The sequence below is a fragment of the Camelus bactrianus genome, chromosome 8 (assembly GCF_048773025.1).
Source record: "Camelus bactrianus isolate YW-2024 breed Bactrian camel chromosome 8, ASM4877302v1, whole genome shotgun sequence".
NCBI lineage: Eukaryota > Metazoa > Chordata > Mammalia > Artiodactyla > Camelidae > Camelus > Camelus bactrianus.
In genome coordinates, this window is record NC_133546.1 from 37,684,526 (window position 1) to 37,699,778 (window position 15,253).

General features: G+C 39.9%; 1 protein-coding gene across 4 annotated transcripts in view; it reads left to right on the forward strand.

Moving 5' to 3' along the window:
- The first annotated feature begins 298 nt into the window (after nucleotides 1-298).
- MCM9 (minichromosome maintenance 9 homologous recombination repair factor) overlaps nucleotides 299-15,253 on the forward strand; it is a 113,147-nt gene continuing 98,192 nt past the window's right edge. For 3 of the 4 annotated variants that reach the window (XR_012508649.1, XM_074368428.1, XM_074368429.1), the window contains exons 1-5: nucleotides 299-666; nucleotides 3,046-3,364; nucleotides 7,123-7,439; nucleotides 8,587-8,668; nucleotides 13,796-13,996. Coding sequence is in view for 3 of the 4 variants with exons in the window: in XM_074368428.1 (XP_074224529.1) it covers nucleotides 3,061-3,364; nucleotides 7,123-7,439; nucleotides 8,587-8,668; nucleotides 13,796-13,996 (904 nt within the window). In the remaining variant the exon portion in view is untranslated. The remainder of the gene's footprint in view (nucleotides 667-3,045; nucleotides 3,365-7,122; nucleotides 7,440-8,586; nucleotides 8,669-13,795; nucleotides 13,997-15,253) is intronic. The other variant, XM_074368427.1, reaches the window with a different exon arrangement.

The following is a 15,253-nucleotide window of genomic DNA, read 5'->3' on the forward strand; positions in this document are numbered from 1 at the left end:
AAAATGATCATAGACCTAAACGTAAAAACTTCATTCTGAAACTTCCAGAAGAAAACATAGGAGAAAAACCTTTGCGGCTTTAGGTTTGGTAGAGCTCTTAAGACGAAAAGCCGGGCCGGTACAAACCCCTGAGCCACCACAAAGCCGGGCTCTTCCCACTTCACCGAGCGGCTGCCCGGCCCGGCCCCGCCTCGCCCCACTCCCTGCCCCGCCCGGGATCCTCCTCGCACCTCCCATCCAGCCTCGCACCTCCCATCCAGCCTCGCACCTCCCATCCAGCCCCACCCCGCCCCGCCTCTCTCGTCCTGCGGCGTCTGGCTGGGCGCGCGAGCCAGCCCGCTTCTCCACCCGGAAGCGCCACCTGAGGCTCCGAGTTGAGGCGGTGCGCGGCCCGGCGTTCGTCGGGAGCGCGGGCCGGGCCGGGCCGAGCCGGCAGCGTGGCGCCTACTTCTCCCCAGCGCGAAGCAAGCTCGCCGGAGCCTGCGCGCCCCCGCGGCCGACGGCGCCTCGAGCGGCCCCGCGCACGCGCCCCGCCCCGCCCCCACCCGGGGCCTCCTCCCGCCTCTCCGGCTGCCGCGCTACTCCGCTGCCCGGCCCGAGCTCTCCGCGCCCCTCGGCCTCGGGAGCAGCGCGCCCCTGGTGACTTCTGACACCACGCGTCCTCCAGTAAGTGACAGCCGCTGCCTCGTTTCACCATTATTTATTTCTCTCTCCCACAATGCGTCCCAAGTCTCGCCCACACCTGGGTAGTTTCAAAACTATTCAACTCGGCGACTGGTCCGGCGCCGGAGCTGCCCGCGGCGGAGTCTGAGGAATGGCAGAGACCTGCCGAGTTGCCGTAGGGCACGGGCTGCGGCCGGAGTCGCAAGGGTGGAAAGCCGTCCTCCAGGCACGGCTTGGCTCCACATTTGCCGAGCGCCCGCGGCGAGCGGGGCGGGGAGCTGATGGGGGCAGGCGGGCGGGGCGTGTCTTAGGGCTCTGGAGGGCGTGGCTCCCGGAGGGGCGGGGCGGCGGTTTGCGGGCGGGAATTCCCACTGACCCAGCTTCAAGTTGGCGCTTGTGCGGCCTCTGGTTTTTCTTGTTGGAGGGTCACTTTAGTTAGGAGAATAAAGTAACACAACTTGACTTTATTTATTTTGTCCTCAAATATTCAGTAAGAAAAAGGGGAAAGGACTTGAAAGTTGTAAAACATTGCCACCAGTCTGTATCTGGGTGGGCACATTTATAGGGTTAGCAAACTGCTTAGAAACATTTGATTGGTCAATTGGGCCCAGATATTGAAAGTAAATGCTATTTTTTTAAAAGATGCTCTTTCAAAAAGACCAGGCGAAGTTTAATCTGATCTTAATTTGAACCATAAATTCTGCAGCTGCCCTCTGCCTGCCGTATGTGGAGCTGACTTTTAAATTGCTTTCCAAATTTAATATGCTTTTATAGAATCTTAGAGATTGTCTTAGAGCCACTTCTCGCAGTCCAGATTGTTTTTATTAGCGAAGGCCACATCGTGAAGATACTGTATGATTTAGTTGCTCCTTCTCAAGAGCTTTTTCTGCTTTACATTTAGCTGAATTTATATTAACTAACCCAAACAAAACACTTATCAATGTAAGTGGTCACAGTTTATTTTCACGAGTTCTCTTGGATATGCGTATTTTCATCTCTTAATCTCACATTGGCATCCTGTAGGTGTCAGGATTCTTGACCTAACTGCTGTATACCCACCTTACTCCTTTCACACCTTCTAGTAGGTTCCCAGAGAAGGCAAAATATTGCTAATAGCACGTGTAACGCATGTTTAGGATGCTAAATGACATGTTAATGTCATAACAATGTCTTTAACAATCTTTCTATTTGTAGAGCCTAGTACAGTGTGTTGTTTGAATGCAATAAATCAAAGGACACATCCTCCAGTGCTCTGTTTCCAAACCAAACAAGAGTTTCTTAGATGATCACTTTGGACAGTTTATTTGTAACTGTCTTGCCACATCTCAGATTGTCACCCATTTAAATTTAATTCTTCTCTCCTTTGTGCTCCCATTTGTATTGCATTTTTACCACTGTTAGAGCACTGTTTCATTTGATCTGTTCCTTGGCTCTCTTGAGGGCATAGAGAACCTTTTATTGTGCTTTTTTCATTTCCCAGAACAGTGCCTTGTACATGGTAGATACCTGAACCTACCCATGAAAACATAATGGAGATAGGCTCTTTTAATCTATAGATATGAATTTTTAAATATATATTGCCAGCCATGTAATATCCTGTATTTACTTTCAATCTTGGTGATTTATCACTTAGAGACCAATTTCCTTTCCTCAGTTTAATTATCTAGTTTCTTTGTATTCTTGACAACTGTTTTTTTCTGAAGCCAGTAGCTTTCCTAGGTAAGGAAGAGAAAATAAGAACAAATTCACCTCCAAATGTAAATTTCTAAAACCAATCTGTTAACTAAGTCATAATGGCTACCCATCTGAGCAGTAGTGTGTGTTCCATTTATGTAGCAGAGTATAGATGAATGTTTGTGTGTGTGTGTGTGTGTGTGTGTGTGTGTAACTAGGTTGAGGGGACAGAGAATGAAAGAGAGAGAAAGGTATGTTCTTTATGTGAATAAAACCTAGAGCCAGGATACTTGCAAAGAACTCTACCAGGAATAACTTAAACCAGAAGACTGGCATTTAAGATTTTATACTTGAGAACAAATGCATGTATGGAATGTGATTAAAGAAAAGGCAAGGGCCTGTTTCATAATATAGGGTTAATGAGGAGGAGGTTTTGGGAAAAGATATGGAAAAGGAGGCATCGGACCATTTTGGATTTGGATAAGCAGAACAAACATAATTCTTTAACTTAGAATTAACTTCACTCAAAAAATAAATTCACTCAGTGACTGACAAATAATTCAGATCTAATAAAGGTTTGAATTCAGATGATAATTTGAGATTAGAGTGTGAGCCAAAGTCAGAATGATTTACAACCAATCTTTTGTGTAAACTAGTGTATAGGTCTAGAAAATTAAAGGTCTAATGCAGTACTTTCTCTTTTTTTAGTTACTTAGATCCGAGATGAATAGTGATCAAGTTACACTGGTCGGTCAAGTGTTTGAGTCCTATGTTTCAGAATACCATAAGCACGATATTCTTCTCATCTTGAAGGAAAGAGATGAAGATGCTCATTACCCTGTTGTGGTTAATGCCATGACCCTTTTTGAGACCAACATGGAGATTGGGGAATATTTCAACGCCTTCCCCAATGAAGTACTAACTGTTTTTGATAACGCACTGCGAAGATCAGCCTTGACGATTCTCCAGTCCCTTTCTCAGTCTGAGGGTGTCTCCATGAAGCAGAATCTTCATGCCAGGATATCAGGTATCACTTAAGGATTTTTACTGCCATGTTATTCTTTGAGAAGATGTTGAAAAATCCCAACGTATATTGAATCCAAGCACTAAGAAATAATTGATGTTTATACTTCAAAATATGCATTGTGTAGTTGGTCACTTTTGGAGCAGAATAATGATTTTATACTGTTTTCTCTGGATATTTTGGAAGGCTATGGGACTAGCCATGCCAACTGAGGAGAGGGCGAAAGTGTGGAGACACAGTGTATTTGTATCAATGTATACACATATGTATATGTGTAAAAAATTATAATTCAGTTTTCTGAGTTTTTGTGACTACTGACAGTAAAAGAATTGATAATACAAAGAATTGGAAAAATGGTAGATACTACTCAGTGATCTTCAAAACTGTTTTAGGAAATTCTTTATATATATGTTTTACTGAAGTATAGTCAGTTTACAATGTTGTGTCAATTTCTGGTGTACAGCATAATGCTTCAGTCATACATGAGCAAACATATATTTGTTTTCATATTCTTTTCACCATAGGTTACTACAAGATATTTTTTAAATTCATTATTTTTGTGTATCAAGTTTAACATTGTGCAGGCCACCTATTAGGCAGTCTAACTTTCTGTTGAATGAACGACAGCTGAAGCATCCTAACATTAAAGAAACTGCTGTGGAGCAGTCTGCAATTTGTGATGTCAAAGCTGTGTCCTTGAATTACTGCAATCTGTGGTTAAGTTGGAGAACACATACCACTTTGTTTGAAAATATTTACTTTATACATTTCAGAAAGGTAGGGATTTATGATCAACAAAAAAACAATGGCCATGATTCCAAAAAGGTTAGGAGTCACTATAGTAGAACTCCTTGGAGACAAATTAAATTTCCAAAAAATGCCAGCCCCTTGATTTGACTGAAAAAAATAGTATCTGCAATTGCACTTACTATTCCAGTAAATTTATTCCAAAATTATGATGATTATTAATCTTTATGATTCAGACACTAGATAATCTCTTGCTGGGATCAAGAAGACATTCTCTTCTGATAATGTTGCAAAAGGATTGTTAAAAGGGGCTTTAGTTAATTTTGAAATGGTATTTAATGAATAATTTTAGGCTGTCCTTACGTTTAGACACTTTTCCATGCTTGGTTTAAATAATAAAATTCTGTCTGCATAAATCACTGTATTATGGTTTCAGGTGAATTTAGCTTATTTCTTCATTCTTCTCTGAGAAAGTGAATTGTGAATTATGTTACTACCATGGTAACATTCATTCTACAAACATAACCTATGAAGGCATTTGCTAGACCTTTGGGAAACCAAAAAGAAAATCGTATAGTCCCTCATCTAAAGGAGTTCAAGGCTATAGAGGAGACAGCAGTGTAATCAAATATTTACCAAATGGTGTATGTATGCCCACAGATACATGCATATGTGCATATGAAAGGAGCTTAATGGCAACTTTTACTTATGTGACGCATGCCTCACTCAAGGTATGCGCAAGATATGTATTAGCTCACCTAGCAGGGAGTGAATTGTCCTAGGGCATCCACCCAGGTTTCAGGGGATGGATGTGTCCCAGGCAGAATGAACCGAGGTGGAAATAGTCTGAGCTTAGTTGTGTTGCACTTCCATCTTGGACTCCAGGCAAGGCATTTAATTATTAAAACTCAGGATGCCTCTGTAGTTCAGTCTCTTTAGGAACAGACATTTTCTGGTTTGTTTTTCCAGGATATGCATTGCTCTTTGTCTTCTGGGACTTTTATTGGTCTAAGATTTACTTGCTGTTCCCAGTGGTTTTGATGAAAGGTGTTCAGATCCACAGTTAGCATCAGAGTAAGTGAAGAAGGAAAAAAATAGCCCTCATGTGTTATTTAAAGTAGTGGTTCTTAAATATTAAGGGGCATCAGAATCACCTGTAGCGCCTGTTAAAGTGCTGATTGCTGGGCCCCAACCCCAGAGTTTCTCATTGAGGAGGTCTGGCCTGGGGCCCAAGAATTTGCATTTCTCAAAGCTCTGAGGTGGATGCGCTTTCCAGGGACTGCACGCGGGAAACCCCTGACCTGAAGTAATTGATCTAGATATATCTCTAGCACAGATGTGGACATATCTCTATTTTAAAAATGTATTTGTTCTTTTACAAGTGAATGAGTCAGAATGATAATGGTTTTTGTTTTTCAGCGATAATAGTGGCTTAGTGCCTGATGTCCCCCTGCGGCTTCACTAGGAGAGCACACTTAGTACCGTGCGTAGTCAGACAAAGATTAGAATAAATTGACAGTTCTCTCAAAACATACCCCTTAGCCTTCTTTAGTACTGAGATTTTGATTTATGGGGTCAGTTTTGCTTACCATTATGTTGCTTTGTATCTCTATATTATAAATGTACTCAAAATTATAGTATGAAAGAAAAGAATGTGAAGATCTAAAAATGTACTCATCTCTACTAACCTTTTTTTAAAATGATTTGGCTACTTTACACAATGAACCACTTCATGGTAATGATAGCCATGTTTTAGACTCATTTGCTCAGTTCTAAAAATCAAAAATTATTCTAACAGGTACCCATATACATGATTCAATTCAGTAAGATAAGAACATTAAGGGTGGGTTATTGCCCTGTATTGTAAAAATATAGAAGATAATTAAAAGCTAATTTTCTTAGAAACACAGCTTGTAATTTGTTACGTAGTTTTTTCTTTAGAGGTGCTACGACTGGGTTTAGACACAGGTCCCTTGCTGGGGGTGGGCAGCAGGGAATTCACTCAACTTGGCCATACTTCAGGAGGAACACAAGAGTGTTGGTGAGCATATGGGGGACCCTTTGGCTGAGCCCTGATGCCCTCTACCTCCCTTCTTCCTGATGTGTAGTCTCTCTCTCCAGCACATCTTATGCTAATTGAAATAGAACCAGTATTGCATAGACTTGCCATGACCCAGCGTGCACAGGCCTTAGTCATTATTTGCAAAGAAAGGAAGACATCTCTGGACCCAAGGAGTATGCTTTTTTTTAATCTTCTGACAGAAGGTTCCTCCAGATATAAAAGACATCTTTTATGCAGTGGTGCATTCATTTGACCATTTTGCTTAGCTGTTCTGTTTGTGTATGTGTGAGGGTTCTAGTCTGGATTTAGGAAACTTTTCTTGCAGAAAGTAAACTTCTTCCTGGCTAAGTGAACTGGGGAGAGTTCCCCAGCCAAAGTACAGTGCCTATGGAAAGCTACAGAGGTAAGAAGCCCCATATACACAGAAAAATTCATGCATTTTTGCCTGAACGGGGACACTGGGGGCCAGATGTGGTAAAGGCAAGGCTGGAGAGAGAGGGAAAGCCCATCCCCCACTTCTCTTTCATTCACTAATTTCCCCCTTATCTAAAAGCTCTTAATAAAGCACTGCTTTTACTCAGAGTCATCAGCTGATTTTATGTGTGGCATGTGGCAATATATTCTTCATTGAATGTGGTTACAAGTTTATACAGTATTTACATCCAACTGAGATATCCCTCTTACGAGAATCAGTTTTTTTTAATCCAGGTTATTATATCTTCTAGATGCTTTTAAAGAGAGTCCATTGATAATTGTTATTTGAAATAATTCTTTTCTATTAGTTGAGTTGATCTGAATTTTTTCTTAAATAAAACAAAAAGGTTTTTTTTTTTGTTTCTGAAATTATACTTTCTCCTTCAGGAAATATGAGAAAAATTCATTACATGGAGTCACATACCAAGGTATATGTTGATGTGTTTTTTTCTGTGTGCTTTTTTTTTTTCCCCATCAGGATTACCTGTTTGTCCTGAGCTGGTAAGGGAGCACATCCCTAAAACCAAGGATGTGGGACACTTTTTGTCTGTCACTGGGACAGTGATTCGAACGAGTCTGGTGAAGATCCTGGAGTTTGAGCGGGACTACATGTGTAACAAATGCAAGCATGTATTTGTGGTCAAGGCTGATTTTGAGCAGTATTATACCTTATGCCAGCCATCCTCATGTCCCAGCTTGGAGAGCTGCAATTCTTCAAAATTCACTTGCCTCTCAGGCTTGTCTTCATCTTCAACTAGGTGTAGAGATTACCAGGAAATTAAAATTCAGGAACAGGTAAATGATCAAATAAAAATAACAAATTTGAAGAAGTGTTTTTCAGCTAAGTGGAAATCACCAGGACTAGGGAACACATAGTGGGTTATCAACGGAACTTGTCTCATCACTTGGTAGATCAAGTGTGAAACTGTTGCACATATATCAGAATATAGAATTTAGGGGCCATAAAATAATCATCTTTTTATAGCAAACATTGGCAAGAGGGTTGTGAAATGACTTAATAATTATTTTAGATTAAGTGAATATTTAAGAAATTCAAAGAAGTTGTACTTAACTGATAGGAGAAGATTAAGTGGGTGTAATTGGTTGTTAAACACTGGAGTGGGCAGGATTTGGAGTTTAGATTTGATTTATTTACCCTGCCAAATGAGTTATGCATAAGCTCTCTTTAACATGTGAAAGTGAGCCTGATTTTCCTTTACTTTCAGCTTATACACAAAAGCTTATTCAGTGTCAAGAACACAGACCCCTTCTGTCTTTCCACACCATTCTGAAGACAAGGCTTCTATTCTTATGGGTGTCTGTGGTCCAGGATGGTGGTTACAACTCTGTCACATCTGTTTTCCAAAGAACAGGAAAAAGGAGGCAAAAGCACCTGTCACTTAACCCAAGTCTCCATTTAAACAGTCTCCCTCAAATTCTCCTGCATCAGGTCTGCTTGTATCTCACTGGCCAGGACTTGGTCGGATGACCACACCTAGCTGTAAAGGAGCCTGGGAGAGTCTACTTACTGGGCATATGTCCATGTGGAATAAAATCAGGGTTCTATTACTAAGAAATAATCAAAGGAACTGAGTGATTTGTCCCGGGTCTTATGACTAGAGATGAGGAAAGAACTACCTCTCTTTTCTAGTTAAGTAACTTTGTTATTGTATTCAGTAGTTGGAGCATATGTCTATTTTGACCATCAACATGGTAGATTATATTTGGAGATATTTTCCATATTGGTGATTTTAGTTTACTCTAGTTTTGGTGAATTCTTAAACTAATAGTAGGCACAATTTTCAAGAAAATTTCATAAGTCCCCATCATAATTAAACTGTATGTTAATAACAGAAATAGAGTAATCTCAAGAAGTGCTAGGCTTCTGAATACTTAGTATGTATTTAAGCATACCAAGTATCTGCTTTCTTTTCCTTGCTAGGTTCAAAGACTATCTGTTGGAAGTATCCCACGATCTATGAAGGTTATCCTGGAAGATGATTTAGTAGACAGTTGCAAATCTGGTAAGAATTAACTTTTGTTAACTTATATATCAGTTCCTAAGGTATTGATGAGGAAAAGCCACTTTTTTAATTTTCCCAAGGTCACTGGCAAGTGAATGTGGAGTATTGATTGCTCACTTTGAGAACAGAGACTGGCATGAGTGGGGGGGTGATAGCAGGAAAGAAGCTGGACTGGAGGTTAGCAGTCTAGTCCAGCCGCTTGTTTTATTGATGAAGAACCTGATTTGCCCAAGGTCACTTGGAGAAGTAAGTGGCAGAACTGGAACATGAACTCAGATCCACTGACTTTTAGTCTGGGACTCAATTCAGTACACCATAGCTTAACAGAGGCAACATAAAAAAAAAAAAAAGCAGTGGATTTAGTGGGCAATTATACATATGAAATGCAGCAGAGGATGTGACTCTGTCAAATGCTGTTGTACTCAAATTGGTGTTCTTCTGTGCTCTGTGCTGGTGACACCAATATAGGAGCCACACGATTTTGGTCTCCTGAGCTCTGAGAGTCCTCAGTCTTCCATTGGCCAGTTGCCTGAGTGGAGAGGGAATGCAAAACCAAACTGAAAGAAGAACTGTGGGTATTTAGCCTGGAGAGGCCTCAGGAAGGACATGACAGCCAACGTTGATTAGTTGGAAAATGGTGATACAGACAGGAATTCTAATTACAGAAGCTACTGTTTGATTTCAGTGGGCTGAAGCTGCAGGAAGACCGATTTTGACTCAATATCTAACAAAGGTGTTTAACATGGGCTTTGGGTGATGGTGAGTTTCTTTTCTCAGACAGCCAACTAGAGGATGAACAGCAGTTTGTTAGCAATTGAGGCCTCATGATGGTCGTTGATCTGGGTGATCTACAGTGTTCCAGGCAAATCAGAGTCTCTCCGAGCCTCGGAGCTGTCCTGGAAACCTGAAGGCTTCAGAAGCCTGGTGGTTGTAGTCTTGCTTTGATTTAGGCTCTGATCTTCAGGCCAGTCAGACAGTGCCTAAGCTCTCCTTTGTCCTTCTCAGCTTATCTTGACCCCTCTTACTCTCCTCACCAGGGATCTTGGGAAGAAGTCAAACTTAAAAGTATTTATGGCCCAATTCTAAAAATTGGAAATTCCCTACACTGAATTAAAACTCGCTATTTTGACAAAGAAAATGGTAGGGAAAGGTTTTATTTGGAAAAGTAAGATATTAGGAGGTTTTTTGTGTCAGCAGTGTGGCTCAAGAGGGTAAATAGTATTCTCCCTCCTGTAGTACCCGTAGTTAAATATCATAAGAGATATTCTTAGTAAAATTTGGTATGTTTTTAAATGGATGTGTTATTGACTGAGAGAATGAAGCGTGCTTTCTTCAGTTGGTAGGTGGTAGGGCAGTAAGATTCACATGGCACTGGTCACCTTAAGGTGAAGATCTTGGACAGAAGCAGACTGCCTTCTAAGTGATAATCTAAAAATTTTTTTCTACCCAAAGCACTTGATGTTTTCTGTATGCCAACTCAACTGTCCTTATCCATCCTTCTTCTCCCTCCTTCTCCCTCACTGCCTTACTAACGGACCTGACAGGCCGTAAAGGCTCTAGTGTAGAGCTTAAAAGTCTTTTGGCTTCAGAGACTTTCAGTCTCAAAAGAGGCTGTCCTCAGAGCTACAGAGCTTTCGCCAGCATCTCTGAGGCTGTATCTCCAGCCTAGGAAAAGGCAGGTGGAAATGTGTTCACTTAGAGCCAGCGCCTTCTGCTCACGCTCCCAGGCCTTAACCAAACCTTTGTTTGTGAGGAGGACATCAGAGCTTATCCTTTCTGTTTCCTCCTCTTATTCCAAAGAACTTAAAAATTGTTGCTTTTACTCTTTGCCTAGCAATTTCCATTGGCCATTTAACATTTAATTTAAATTGAAGGTAGGTCAGAAAGTAGAAATCATTATTATCAACAATTGCCTTTCAGTTCACCACCTCAACATTTCCTGCTTTAAATATTTCCCATCCTCACTAAAAAACCCCTAATCTCTGAAAAACAAATAGCACCAATGTGTCCCCCGGGAAGTAATAGGTATGTCTGACCTTTTATTTCATATTCCAGTTCTCCCCTACTGGAGGAATTGAAAATGCTTCATTTTTCTGAATTCCATCATTTCTTTTTTCTTAATCCTAGGCCTCTCCAAATGCCTCATTTAAAAAATATTTGCTAATTTGATAGTTCAGTAAAATGATGAGGCAAAGGCTTTATGGAAACAAAGAGTTCGGTGTCCAGAGTTAATAATTCTTTATCAAAAGATTCTCCCCTTCCACCCAAGAATCACCGCCCCTTAGCTTGAAATTTATGTCAAGTATATTAACAAGTTTGTAGTTGTCTAAACAGTATTCTCAGTGAATAACAGCTTTGATATGGAGTGCCTGCTGAATGGACAAGGCTGTGTCATAGTACCTTGCTCATATGAGACACTAGGTTTTAACCAAAATCTGTAATACCTGGGTCAGCAAAGCAATGCTTGTATGAGCTTGGCTGGAACATGAAAATATCCTTTGATTGAGACTAACATATTTTCATGTGGTTCACCTAAACTGAATTCTTTCTGCACTGAAAAAAAAATCTTAAGTTATTTTTCTTTCACATGTCACTAACAATAAAGAATGTATAGAAGCAGTCTGTCAGTAGCTACTTTTTCCTTCATCCGTTGTTCTGAAGCTCTGTGAGAATCAGAAGACATAAATGGCATAATTCTTTCCTTTTAGGAGTTTACAGTCTAGTTTGGAACCCCAATCTGATGTTGCAGAGTAATAAAGTTGGAGGTTGTGTACTGATAACTGTCAGTGCAGCAGGAGATCAGAGATGGGTCTGACTGGGGGGCGCCTGCAGTGGTAAATATGCCGCAGAAGATAGAGGGGCACAAAGAGATTGGATTGTACAAAAGTAAGAATTTTAGCTTCCTGAAAATAGCATTGTTTAAATGACATTTACTATGGAAAAATGCAAAAGTTTCAAATGAGTGTCTATTGCCTCACATGTATACCTCTGATGTTGTTCTGATGATCATATGAATCTGTCACACAATAAATATTTGAGTAAATGAAAACCTGTGTATATTAAAGGGTTTTTAATGGTATTAGTTGCTCTACAAACATAAGGTAGGTTTAGTATAAAAATAGCTAATATTTAAGGGGCACTTATTCTAGATATTGCATTAAGTACTTTATATACATTATCTGACCTAATTCTCACTAAGCTCTGTGATGTAAGTATAATTATTTGCATTTTGTATGTCAAGAAATAAGCTCAGCTTATTAGGTAGCTTGCCCATGGTCACATAGCCAGTGAGTTGTGGAGCTGGGATTTAAATCCAGATCTGAGCTCTCGGCCATTCTTGAGTAGTCTACGTTTTCCACATTATCACTGCTTGCTGAAGTCAGATTATTACTAATGGTGCAATATCTGAAAGCTAAGTTTCTCATTTGACTAATACAGGAACAACCTATATATAACCCACTAAAATGACCACAGTAGAGAACTGTCCCAAGTGCTCATATAAAGTTGCTCTGGTCATTTTCATCTAAAAAAAAAATGGGGCTAGACAGTAGAGTAAATGATCACTATTCCTGATTTATATTTGAAAACCATCCAAGCAGTTGTTTAGGAAGGATCTTGAAAACATGTGTGAAGAATCTATTTAATGTGTTTGTCATCATTTACTATGAAGTTGCCTTTGGCTAGAAATATGCCTTCTAGTCTGTGAATTGGTACGACCAGTTTCGTGCATCTATAAAACACTTTTCTTCAGGGAATCAAAAGTCCTGCAGATTACATGTTACACATTGAAGTTGAGAGAGGGAAAGGCATTTGACATCGACAAACATCATGTATTTGACACATGCTTGGAAATGAAGACTTGCCTGTTAGTTCAGAGGCAGTGTCTGTTGTGCAAACTGTGAATACAGGATTGGATCTAAGGTTTGTTCAACATCCTGTGTTTGAAAAGATTGAAATCTTGGGGACTAGGATTATGTCTTTTCTTTTTTTGGCCCCCTTTTCTCCAGTTCCAGAATATTGAACACCAAGCATTCACCTATACTTGTTCATTAATGCAGGGAATTGTATGTAACAATAAAAACAGATGTCAGTGCTTGGAGAATGTGCCTATAAATTATCCAAGACCTCTTAGGAAAATCTGTGACAGTTTAATATTCTACCCATCCATCAGGATTGGGAAAGTTTCCTTAGGTGTGAAGGAACCATCAAGAAGGAACAAGCAGGGTTGTATCTTGTGCTTTCATAGCTTATGGAAAGGAGCTCTGAAGTAGAACAGGTATTCATTCATTTATTAGTGTACTCATCCCTTTGTACATTAAAAAAAAAAGGCAGTGAGTAAAATGTTCACAAAATGGTTAAGTAAAAGTGAATATAAAAGAAACTAAAACTGGTATCATAGTATCCCTCATTACTAGATTGTGTCCTTTCCTGACACCAGAGTGACCCTTGACCAGCATGGGTTTGAACTGTGTGGGCCTACTTACGCATGGATTTTTTTTCAATAGGAAATACTATAGTACTACATGATCCATGGTTGGGTGAATCCACGGATGCTGAACCGCAGATTCAGAGGACCAACTGTGGGACCTGAGCATCCGTGGATTTTGGTATCCTCGGTAGGTTCTGGAACCAATGTCCTGCGGATACTGAGGGACTCACTGTAGTTTAAACTTCTGGCTACAATTCCCACCTCCTTAACTGTGAACTACATGGCTAGAGATTCTGAGAGGATGAACATTTCAGCCAATATAATCACAATGAATAAATCATCCATTAAACTGTTTTCCCAGCCAAAGGCTATAACTTGGTGTGATTATCATGTGGCAGATTAAGAAAAATTAAAATGCTGGAGTTAGCTTTTAGCTGTGCAATACAAGTCCCTGTAGAAAGAAAGAAAGGAAAGAAGGAAGGAAGGAAAGAAGGAATGGAAGGAAGGAAGGAAGAAAGAAAGAAAAAAAGAAAGGGAGAAAGGAAAGAAAGAGAGAAAGAAAGAAACTCTGCTATTCTTTTGCCCCAAATGGTTTCTGGATGAATGTGCCCCACTGTAAACCCTGATCCTTTGTTGTGTGAGTTTGTGCCCGAGCAGGCAGGATGCTACCACTGGACTGACTTGGTGCTTTTTCTCAGGTGATGACCTCACTATTTATGGGGTCGTGATGCAACGGTGGAAGCCCTTTCAGCAAGATGTGCGCTGTGAAGTGGAGATAGTCCTGAAAGCCAATTATGTCCAAGTAAATAATGAGCAGTCTGCAGGGATCAACATGGATGAGGAGGTCCGAAAGGAATTTGAAGATTTTTGGGAATACTATAAAAGTGATCCCTTTGCAGGTTTGTAATTAAGGATATGGTATTTGTGATTTACATGCTGCATATCGGTGCCTGTGTTCCAAGGGAGTAGCATTAGTCAGTTCTTCTAGCTCTAGTCTCCTTTTGAAGAACTTTTCTGGCATAATCTTTTCTATTTAGAGATCTTTCTGGATAATTTCAAGAGATTTTTCCATTTCTAACTATTATTTTAACATCTCTTATATTGCCAAAATAGTTTCAGAGTTTTCTACCACCTTTACCAATTAAATATATTGTTTTTCCTTAAATAAGCAAAGCACATCCTATTATGAAACCCCATCCTATTAAAGCCATATTTCTTTTCTGATGTATCTAGTTAAGACAGCTTCACACTGTTTGAGCTGAAGATTTAAAAATGTGAAATAAGTAGGAAAGAGATGATAAGAGAGATACAGAAAATAAGCTTTATCATCACAGCAAAATTTTTGACACTAAGATATAATTACACAGATTAAAACATTACAGCCTTTGGGTTTGTAGTGTATTTTTTATTTAAAAATCCCAACTGCATAAAACACCAATTAAATCTTCAAATGTCTCTTTTCATTGTTCCTTGGAGGCATCTCAGAAAAATATATGGAAGCCAGTAATAGGCTATTTCTGATAAACTTCACCTCAAATCTAATACATGGAGATTACTTCATTAAATCACATGCTGAACTGGACAGGTATCATTTCACAAAAAAAGGCTTTCGTTTGCCTAAATATAGGCATTTACTTTTATTTTGTGGGATTTTTGTTGTTGTTTATGTGTGTAACATGTATGTAGTGGTTATCGATCATGCTTTCATCTGATCCGTACAGAAAGAACCCAAGGGCCCTACATTGTGGCTTTATTAGGCAAGTCTTTTAAGAGTCATATGTATTTTCAAATACATTTTTTTGCTTAGAACTGTTTCTTAGGATCAAATCTTCACAAAAATCAGTGACTCTTCCTTGGACCATCACCATTCCTTATTGACTCCAGTGCCCCTGCTACACCCAACCCTGCACCAGTGAAGGAAGGAAAGGCATCATACAGTGCTCCAGCCAGACCATCAGAAGTGCTGTGTGCTGGCAATTAAAGAGTCTGTCTTGTTTTGATTAGAAGGCTATAGCTATACAACTCATTTACTGGATGAAAGGAAGAAATAAATGTAATAACCTGTGAGAAATGTTAAGTAGGAAGACAGGGAGAAAATGAGGCAACATTTTTCTTTTTAGTATGAGCAGATTCTGCTTTATTAGTTAAGTACCCAT